The 11,331-nt window shown below is 36.9% G+C and overlaps 1 protein-coding gene across 6 annotated transcripts in view; it reads right to left on the bottom strand.

Moving 5' to 3' along the window:
- Window positions 1–2,053: 2,053 nt before the first annotated feature.
- usp13 (ubiquitin specific peptidase 13) overlaps window positions 2,054–11,331 on the bottom strand; it is a 60,304-nt gene continuing 51,026 nt past the window's right edge. For all 6 annotated transcript variants that reach the window (XM_051946998.1, XM_022198056.2, XM_022198057.2 and 3 more), the window contains exons 19-21: window positions 9,053–9,242; window positions 7,412–7,496; window positions 2,054–6,253 (exon numbers count right to left, since the gene is read on the bottom strand). In XM_051946998.1, coding sequence (XP_051802958.1) covers window positions 6,157–6,253; window positions 7,412–7,496; window positions 9,053–9,242 — 372 coding nt within the window. In that variant the 3' untranslated portion in view covers window positions 2,054–6,156. The remainder of the gene's footprint in view (window positions 6,254–7,411; window positions 7,497–9,052; window positions 9,243–11,331) is intronic.

Raw genomic sequence — 11,331 nt, 5'->3', positions numbered from 1 at the left:
ATTGAAGCCCACCCGGAAGTGTCAAAAACTTGCAATATCATGCCGTCCGCTAGGGTTGGCTCCTAAAAGCATTTTCTCCATAGACCCCAATTCATTTTTGGAAAAAATAAAATTTGATAGACTGATTTTCTACAGCTCAAGATTTTTTCCCCTTAGTTTTCATGGTCAAAATGAGAGATCAGGTGGCCGATCTTAAAATAAATCAATACTGAATTTTAAATAAATCGTTAAAGTTGGCGGAGCCAGGGGGCGTGGCTATACTTGATGGACAGCAACAGAAGCCTCTGCGGTAAAATGTGGGCCGTATAAGAGAGTTTTCAGCCAATCCTCCCCGTAGTTGCTCTCTGGTCCAGTCTGTTTGATGACGCTTTTTACGTCACTGGCTCCAAAAAATCCAAAACGGCGACCAGGAAGTAGCAAAATCCGGGCTTCATTTTCTCGGCGTTGAAACCAGCGGGTGATGTCATGGTTAGTTCACGCCTGCTTACCAACTGTAACTAGGCACGAGAGGTCTGTCAAGCTTTCAGCAGAAGACAATATGCCAAAGCGGTGTGCGTACAGTACTTGCAAGTCCGACACTCATTATCCGCAAAGCTTGGAGGGTGGTGTTGATTTTTTTGTGTTCCACAAGCCAAAGACACAAGGAGAAAGGTGCTGCATGTGGATTAAGCAGTGTGGAAGACCGCATGATCAGCTGAATCCCTCCAAAATCAATAAGAACACCTACGTCTGTTCTAAGGTAAGTTGCTAGCTAACATTAGCTAACCGTAGCTCTGTGTGTTAGGTCAGATAACATTAGCAAAGAAAGACGTCTCAGTGGAAGGTTACTTCTCTTAAAACTTGAGCTACTGTGTATTATTTAAGCAAAATAAATACTGGTGATATATAGAGACAACTTCTGACATACTGGTATAGCATATATATACTAGCAATCTACGGGTCTCCGCCTACGCTCACGTCTGGCTTTGGCAACAACAACAGATGAGATCGGTACACCATTAATGTTGTAACCCCTTGGTTTGTGCCACTGTTGTGGCAAACTTGTGCAAGATATTGCTGGGCTTTGCAGTGCCTTAATGAGATCAAGTGTATAGATCAGCCCCACTATATGTGAGCAATATCCTGGCGCGCTGTAAACAAACACAAATTTAGCTTAGCAAGAAATGGGCAGACACATGATAATGACAGTTGACATAACATTAATTTAAATGTATATAATACATATCGGCTTACCCTGCTGTACAAGAACATTGTTGTTCTTGTATATGATTATTTTTGACGTGAAGTGACAATACATGGGGTGTTTTGCGCTTACACTGAGATCTGTGCGCTTTTCCCTCTATTTTAACGTCCTCTTCATTTGCACTCCGCCAACATTTAATTTGGTGAATGTAGTTCTCAAAAGCATATTGGAGACCCTTCTGTCTGCTTCTCTCTGATATCGCTGTAGAATATGTCCAGAAATTTGCACATATCTCCTGAGAAATATCACTCACCGGTACCGCTAAAAACTCCATATTTCATGCTAGGAGGGAAAGCTTGACAGGCGTAGCAACAGTAACCAAGGGGGGGGGGGGGGGCGGGGCTTAGCGAAGGGTCAATTGAATTGAAAATGTAGAGCTGAAATTTTGACCCTGCGGCGGCAGCACAGGGCCGTTTACAATCGTCGTTAATAAGCTATCGCTAACGTCGTTACCATCGCACGGGAGTATCACCGACAATAAAGTGTTCAAACTTGTGAAATCGGCGTTCAAATAAATGAAATTGGCAGAAATCCGCGGTAAATTCCCATGCCTGATAAAAAGCGGAATTCCACGAATTCGCGGAAAAATCACATCCCTGTTATTAATGATAGAAGTTAATCTGACACATTTTGGGCTAAAGTTTTGACCCTGCGAGAATATATTAAAAATTTATAGAAATAAAATAAAATAAAATCCAAGGTTTTTGTTTGAGAAAACTGGGACATTTTTAAAATAAAAATAACTCTTGTTCTACATTTTAAGCTCGTGTGTCTTTTATTCTGCTGAAAGAAAAGCCTTGAAGCTGTGAGTTTCACCAAAGGTGTAGTTTATTAAATGATCCAAACATGGTAGTAAACAGTGCCACTGGGTTACTGAACTGCCACCACTCTACTCATATACACTGAAGCCATATCTGGAGAAACATTACAAAAGTCAACGTAAAATATTTTTCCTTCAGGAAAACTAGGTCATGAAAACTGCAGAATTGGCACAAACGTGTTTGCAAAAAAAGGCAGCAGAGTAAAAACAGATGAAGAACCTTTTTTTTTTTAGATAAATGAAAAAAAAACACAGAAGTACAATTGTACAATCCAAAATGACTTAATGTCGACGTCTAGTGCTCATGCTGACAGTGAAGGAGGCCTTTTGTGGCGAACCGAACCGTGAACGACAAAGAGGAGGAAGAATGGAAGAGACCGAGCCGGAGGGAAAGCCAGACAGGAGAGACGAACAGGCGAGACGGGAAAATGAAAATCTGAACACGTTTGAGACAAAGCATCTTCAGAAAAACACCCAGAGGACCAGCGAGGACGAGCAGAAACACAAGACTTGCATAGAAGACGTTCAGTATTTTAACACTGCAGCAGTTTGTCAAGTAAGAGATCTGATAAAAGTCCAGGCACAGTGATGTTAATGAAAGAAGAGACCTGCAGAAACACCAGTTTACTCTACAAAACCAACATTCATTTAATGTTGTCCTCCACAAGAGACACTCCAGTGACCTTTTCTGACATTATTGATCGATACTATGAAGAAATCTTTTTTATTCGGTCTGTTTTTGTGGCAATTTTACATCTTTTGTGGAGGTTTTGTGTCTTTTTGGGGTGATTTTTTTGCATCTTTTTATGGTTATTTTGCCTCTTTTTGAGGGAATTTTGTATTTTTGTGGATATTTTGCAGCTTTTTGTGTACAATTTGTGTATTTTTATGGTGATTTTGTGATTATTTGTATTAATTTCACCCATTTTTGTGGCAATTTTGCATCTTTTTGTGGAGATTGTGTATTTTTGTGGAAATTTCATGTTTTTGTGGTAATTTTGCAACTTTTTGTGTATATTTTGTGTATTTTTGTGGAAATTTTGCATCTTTTGTGGACATTTTGTGTATTTTTGTGGCATTTTTGCATCTTTTTGTGGGAATTTTGTTTTGTGGATATTTTGCAGCTGTTTGTGTACAATTTGTGTATTTTTGTGGTGATTTTGTGATTATTTGTATTAATTTCACCCATTTTGTGGCAATTTTGCATCTTTTGTTGACATTTTGTGTATTTTTGTGGCATTTTTCCATCTTTTTGTGGGAATTTTTTTGTGTGTGGCATTTTTGTGACTATTTGTAGTAATTTCACCCATTTTGTGGCATTATTGCATAAAATCTTTAGTTTTTATGTTGATTTTGTGGTCTTTTTGCATCTTTGTGTGGTTATTGTGCCTCTTTTTGCAGCAATTTTGCATCTTTCTGTGGAAATTTATGTATTTTTGTGGTGATTTTGTGATTGTCGTAATTTCACCCATTTGTAAAAATATTGCACAAAATTTGTAGTGTCTTTTTGTGGTCATTTTTGCATCTTTTATGGCTATTTTGCATCTTTTTGAGGAAATTTTGTGTGTATTTGTGGCAATTTTCCATCTTTTTGTAGAAATTTTGTGTATTTTTGTGATTATTTGCAGTAATTTCACCCATTTTGTGGCAATACTGCATCACTTTTGCAGCCATTTCCAGTCTCTGGTTGAGTTTACTCTCAAAAATGAACATTAATTGAAATATTTCCACATTACCCCTCCAGAAAAGACACTCCAATGACTTCTTCTGATGTTATCAGGAAATATTCTGAAGAAGAAATCATTTTCCAGACACTATTTTAACAGAGTTTCTTCACTTTTCTTAAGAAATACCAGTTATTGAGCCAATAACACAACAGAAAAGCTGCTTTTGGAGAGTTTGTTTTCAGCAGAGCTCCTCTTTAAATGAGCCCCTGTCAGTGCTTTAATGAATGAAAGGCAGTTTCACCAGAAAATGAACACACAACATGCTTCTTTCTCTTTTTCTTTTGAGATGCAACAACAATAATAATATTAATAAACCATTTCCAGTCCAGTTTATGTGTAGTTTGTACATCCTTGGCTGTAAACAGAAAGAATCCAGATGTTGTTGATGATCACGAGTTACGCAGATGAAACTGATCCTGAATTGATTTTAAACGTCCAGGTAAAGCTGTTTGTTAGCAGTGAGCACCATAAAGTTCTACATTCAGCGCTGCACATGTTGGTACATTTCAGAGACGCTTCTATCCAACCAGTACATCTGGTTCAAGTGCATATTGCTCTGAAAAAACTCCCGATGGTCAGGAAAAAGAAAAAAACATTCATTTTAGTGGTGAATTACCCCATTAAAAAAACAGATTTAGTCTTCAGACTGTGACACCTGGATGGATGTAAAACTGATCTGGTTGCAGTTTTTGTCCATTTCGGCCATTATTGTGGTGAATTTGTATCTTATCTTCAGCGATTTATAGTCTTTGTGGTAATTTTGCCTATTTTTTGTGCAAACTTTGTGTATTTTTGTAGTGATTTTGTGAATATTTGTAGTCTTTTCATCCATTTTGTTGTAATATTGCACAAAAATTTCATTTTTTTTGTTGATTTTGTGTCTTTTTGTGGTAATTTCTGCATCTTTTTATGGATATTTTACCTCTTTTGTGGAAATTTTGTGTATTTTTGTGGTGATTTTGTAACTATTTGTAGTAATTTCACCCATTTTGTGGCAACATTGCATTGTTTTGCATCAACTTTTAGTCTCTGTGGTAGTTTTGCCTCTTGTTGTCCTACGTTTGTGTCTTTTTGTGGTACTTATTGCATCTTTTATGGTTGTTTCGCCTCTTTTTATGGAAACTTTGTGTATTTTTGTGGGGATTTTGTGATTATTTGTTGCAATTTCACCCATTTTGTTATAATCTTGCATCATTATTGTGGCAAGTTTTAGTCTCTGGGGTAGTTTTGCCTATTTTTGTCCTAATTTTGCATGTTTTTGTGGCCATTCTGAGTCTTTGAGGTAACTTTCCTCTGTTTGCAGTGACTGTGTTGTTTTTACATTCAGTGCTGCTTTCAGAGACGCTTCTATCAAACTGCGGGTTCACGAGTAGATCTGGTTGAGGTGCATATTGCTCTGAAAAGACTCCTGATGACTAACTTGCAAATAAATTCAAAAAAAGCATGTCAGGAAAAAGGAAAAGCATTCATTTAACTTTGCGGTCGCAGTCTGAATCTGTCAGAGTGATGAAGAACCGGAGAGGAGCAGCTGCAGCCGACTTAAAGTCCTGCCTGGTGAGCAAATACTCTGCCATGTGGGCAAAAACAAGGAATAAAAAAAGTGTTTTCTGTACATGAAATGAGATGAACGAATACTTCAAGGGTTAACAGGTTCAGCAGGACTGAAGTTTAAACATTCAATCGCTCGTAGGTGGTGAAGATACAAAGTCCACTTCTGCTGCAGCTTCTTTTAGCGAAAAAGTGCTTCAGGGAAGGAAATAATACTTTCTTGTGAGAGTTTCTGGGGCAGTATTTAGCCTGTAATACTGTAAATATTCAACTAGAACCTGCTCCTTCATTCTCAAACCCACATCTCCGTCAGTAACCAACCAAAACTACTTCCTTCTTCTCGTCCTTTCAGTTTCCTGGGGGTGAAAGACTCTCTCAAAGTCGAATGCAAAGCAGCACGGCAGTTTCTTATTTGCTGTTTCAGAGCATTTCGGGTCAAACACACATTTATAAAATGTACCACTTTGAAAACAGCAGCCGAAGGCAGAGCGGAGGAACAGTGAGATCTGATATGTGACGTCAGTTTGCCGACTCCTGAAGTAGAAATTGCACGAACCCCTCTGTACCTATGCTGTTTTCTTCTTTCTTCTTCTTTTCTTCTTAGACATAAACACTGAAATATACATTTAAAGCGTAACACAGATGCACGACAAGCTCGCTGCTTTCCCTTTTCTGACCAGAGTTTCCTGGTTGCTCCTGGAGGACGTGGCGATAAGGCAGGCCGCTGGTCTGAGAGGTTGTTTCCATCGCTATTACAGTCGTGAGCCGGTGTCCGGGCGAAAGACGGCGTTTTGTTTAAAGGCTGAGGCAGCTCCGCTTTAGCTGCTCGACAGTCGATGGTAAAAGTAGATGTAGCCCAAGTCTTTAGGAGGCCGTTCTGACAAACACACTTTGTGGTCGTTGTAGATCACCCACCTGAACAAGAGGAGGACTCATTAGTATGTTTCTGCTTTAAACAGCCACTTATTTAAGAACAAACAAGTCAAATTACGACTACAACAAGCAAAATTAAGCTAAACTAAGATAATAAAAGATAAGATAAAAGTCAAATGAACCTTAAATAAGTTTAGACATTATAGTTAGGTTCCAGTAGAGAGATTTCCATGCATCATTTAGAATTAAGAAAAGTCACAATAAACTAAGATAAGCTAAGCTCAAATAAAATGAACCTTAAACAAGTTGAGAAATTGCAGTAAACACCCCGTGATGTTATATAAGATATGATTTTACCTAAGACATTTATTTAATAGGGATAAAAAAACATTTAAACAACATTTTCATTTAAAAAATGTTATTGCATAAGAGTAAAAGACCAATTCCACTGTAAAAAAAAAAAAAAATGTTTACTTACAAAGAAAAAACTAAATTGTATGAGAAATGCTGTCAATAAATTAGAAAAGTAAAGCAAATGAAGCTGAAACAAGTTTAGATAAAAGGTGTGACTTTACCTAAGAAATATACAGAATAGCATAAATTAACATATAACAGTAAAAAAAAATGTTATTCCACTGTAAAAGAAAAAAACTAAAAAAAAGAGAGAAAAGATAAAACTTCATTAACTAAGAAAGTCAATTTCTGTGTCAGATATTGTTCAGAAATTAAACAAAATGACACAACAAAAGAAATACAGTGACTAAAAGTAGACAAGTAATAAAATATGTCAAATTAATCTTAAATAAATTTAAATATTATAGTTAAGCCCCTCTAGTTTTATACAAGGTGAGATTTTACCAGAGAAATAAACATATTCGAAATTAAAACCATAAAAAATAAACATTTTCATTGAAAAAAGGTAATATATAGCAGTAAAAACACTGCAAGAATATATTAAAAACTTACATAAATAAAATAAAATATAATTAATTAAATTAAATCCAACTAATTCAAGGTTTTCATTTGAGAAAACTGGGACACTTTGTCCATTCACTCTATTAAAAAATAACTTGAAAGATTTTTTTTCAGACTTCTGATGGCAATAACATCTACATTATTCTAAAAAACTATTTTGCACAAAGTCAATTTCTGGAAATGACTGATAAATAAAAGCATGAAAAGTTTAGTTTCTTTACTCACCTTCCTTCCTTCTTGATGTGACAAACGTAATGTCCAGACATCGTGGATGCTCCCATGTGGCTGATGAAGGCAAACAGCTCGTATCCTGCAAAACAAAGAACATTAAAGACACAAATAAATGCCAAAAAAAAAACATTTTACTCAGATTTATAATGTTACAGATGCACATGAAGGACAGAAAAAAGAAGCAAATCTGCTCAAACCAACGCTGGGTGAACATCTGAGCTTTAATAAACACGCTCGACTTAAAACATCCCCCGCCGTATATATAGTACCTCTAAGTACAAGAAATAATAATATATACTGGACGATGCACCTACAAAATGATACATCTTCACTACAATAAAAAAAAACAGTCAGGTCAAGGTCATACACCCCAAAAGGCACATCTACATTACCAACAGGCTTAGTGTGCGCAATATGACTGAAATCCCTCAAGTAGTTTCTGAGCTATGATCCGGAAACCAAAAAATATTTGAAGTGCCTCACTATGACCTTGAAAATCAGGGCAAGGTCATACACCCCAAAAGGCACATCTATACTATATAGAGATGGCCTGGGTGCAATATGAATGAAATCCCTCAAGTACTTTCTGAGATATGCTCCGGAAACGAAATCCGGACGTACGTACGGACGTACGGACATACGGACGGACATACGGACGGACATGCCCACGCCAATATCCCCCTTCGTGCCTATGGCCGGCGGGGGATAACAACCACAAAAAGACAAACAATGACCACAAAAAGGCACGAAACAACCACAAAAAGACAAACAATGACCACAAAAAGCATGAAACAACCACAAAAACACACAAAACAACCACAAGAAGACACAAAACAACCACAAAAAGACAAACAATGACCACAAAAACACAAAACAACCACAAAAAGACAAACAATGACCACAAAAAGGCACGAAACAACCACAAAAAGACAAACAATGACCACAAAAAAGCACGAAACAACCACAAAAACACACAAAACAACCACAAGAAGACACAAAACAACCACAAAAAGACAAACAATGACCACAAAACACAAAACAACCACAAAAAGACAAACAATGACTACAAAAAGGCACGAAACAACCACAAAACACACAAAACAACTACAAAAAGGTACAAAATGACCACAAAAAGACACAAAGTGACCACAAAAAGACACAAAACCACCCCTAAAGTTTACCCAGAAGTCACAGTTTAAAGTTTTCTCTGATGAATTATCAGAAAACAGGAACACATCCAGGGTACCAATGATTGTCTCTATGACTCCATGTCAGAGACATTAAACTGCTGCAGTTTTACTGTTCAAACTAGGATACATCCCATAATACTGATGCTAAAAGTTAGTTATGAAGTTGATTTGAACACATCTAAGGCACTTATATTAATTTTTTAGTCATTTTGATTTTTTTTTTTTTAACTAAGACAGGTATGGAATCATTTTGACTGGTTTTTGGACACTTTTCAAGTCTTTTTGGGCAAATTTTTTTTAAAATAATTTTTAATCATCAAAAATAGCCAGAAAATTCACATTTTTTGGAACTGAGATATTATTTAACCCCATTAACAAAGTCCACCAAAATAAAAAGCCATATCACTTTGTCTGTGCCACATTTTTTTGTTTCAGGTCCGCTTACTTCCTGGTCCGTCCTTGACCCGGGGCCCCGTCGTGTCTCGGTCTGGAGACAGCGTGGAGTCGCTGTGAGAGTTGGCGTTAGAGAAGGCGTTGTCGTTGGGCTCCGTGTCGGCCATGTCTGAAACGGCGTCGCTCTCCTCCTCCTCCGGGTGGGTGAAGATCCAGTCCAGCGCTCGCTCCAGGTTGTTGTTCTGAAAAAAAAATAAAAAATTTGAATCTCACCCACTTCTGCAGCAAAAAGTCTTTAAGGTCGTACGAAAGTTATTTTATATTAAAGAATGTTTTTACTGTTTTATTGCATTTTTATTTCTGTTATATCTGTAAAGCCTGTGTTGTTGCATTTTATTTGTATGAAAATTGCTCTGCAAATAAAGTCTGATTGATTTATCACACATGAAGATGAAAATAAACGTTCATATCGTATCAGATTTTCTCTCCTGTGTTTAAATGAGCAGTCTTTTATTTTGAAAGCATCCATCTGCTGCACCTGAGGATGTTTGTTGGATGTTTTTCCTCCACGTGTCGGTCTGAGGTTTGATCTGGTGACTAATTCTCCCTCAGTCGGGTCTCGAAGGTTCAAACGACGCTCTTCGGACTAATTTAGTGCTTATAATAAAGCGGCCGTCTCCGTTTCACACCTCCGTCCCCTCAGGAGGGAAAATGTGTGATTTTGTTTTCTGACTTGTGGTTGGCAGCAGCTCACAATCAAGAAACGCCTGTTTGTGTGTGATTCTGTGACTAAGAGGCTGATTGTGACTGAAATATAAAGCACTAAATGTGAATTAAAAGTAAATGTGATAAAAATAGGATTGATAGTTTTGTGCTTTTGTGTTGAGATGTGATGATAAAATCACCAGATGTGATCTATTTGTAAACAGCATCTAGAGGCGACGTGTTGAATCGCATGTCAGATCTGTTCAATTTGCAGTTTGGAAACTGAACATGTAGGTCAACCAAGGCTGGCTGTCATCTTTGCCCTCACCTCGAGGTAAATCTCTGCTTCCTCATGAACCTTAAACCTATTTTCAAACCTGCATCTTTTTCTGTTTATTAAACTAAACGTGAATCCTGCTCAATTTTCTGCAAAAGTTGCATCTTACTACATTGGGCCGAGTAAGATTTCACTTTCACAAACAGATAAAAAACAAAACTAGAAACTGGACTCAGAGAGCTCATTCCCTCATACAGCATTGTCAGAAATGCAGCATTTGTTTATTAGTTACTGATTTCCAGCAATAAAGACATTAACGCTAACAGCCCAAATTAATGAGGCTCACCATTAATTAGTGGAATAAGGGATTAGTTTTACATTTTTTTTAAGAAAACATTAACAGGAGCTGAAGTTCAGTTTGTTGCTTTCAGCTGTTTAGGATTATTTCCTCTGAGTTTATTAAATATAAATCAGGATCCATATGAGAATAAATAAAAGTTGAATGGATTCATGGACAACAGCCCCAATAACTTCATTAATTAATATTATTTATTAATAATCCTCAGACGGCAGCAGGTTAAACTAGTAGTTAAATTATCATGAGGAATGGACACAATTTTTAGCATTTAAGAAATCATAAATAAACTCATTTGTTGGTTATTTGGAAAGTTTAATGAGCCGATTTATTATTTTTTTTGGTTAATTAGTGCATTAATATGTCCTATAACTGGTGTTTAAATTACTTTAACAGACTGAAAATAGCTTTTTATTTCAGTTTTCCGGGTTAAAAATGTGTATTTTTTCTGTTATTTCTACATTTTCTCCTCCTAATGAATCAGTAATTCACTAATTGTTGGAATTTCTTCTTCTTGTCTGACAGCATTTGCGTTGCCAGTCGGTGTTTTTGCCCTTCACTCCTCAGAGACTCTTACCAAACTGTGTGGGTGGTTCTTTGTCCTCACATTTTCTCTTGCATAAATCTGATTTTCTCTATTTTCTAATCCCCCCTAGGAAACTATCAGCTGCTTCCGTGACCGACAGACTCTGGAATGAGCCGCCTACAGCAGACTTTATCGGTGGCGACCGTCGCTTCCCACGCCGGCTGAACCGTTCGTTCAAAATAAATCAGCATTATCACAGCAAAAGTGTAAAAATTTAGGCACATCTCACACAATCACCCCAAAAAGACGGAAAAGTACCAGAAAAAGACCAAACTCACCACAAAAAGACTCAAAATTACCACAAAAAGATGCAAAATCACCATAAAAAGGTGTAAAATTACAACAAACAGATGCAAAATTATTACAAAGACACAAAATTACCACAAAGAGACGCAAAATTAGCAGAAA

This window comes from Acanthochromis polyacanthus, chromosome 4, assembly GCF_021347895.1.
Source record: "Acanthochromis polyacanthus isolate Apoly-LR-REF ecotype Palm Island chromosome 4, KAUST_Apoly_ChrSc, whole genome shotgun sequence".
NCBI classification, from domain to species: Eukaryota; Metazoa; Chordata; class Actinopteri; family Pomacentridae; genus Acanthochromis; species Acanthochromis polyacanthus.
This window is presented reverse-complemented; position numbering and strand designations above follow the sequence as displayed.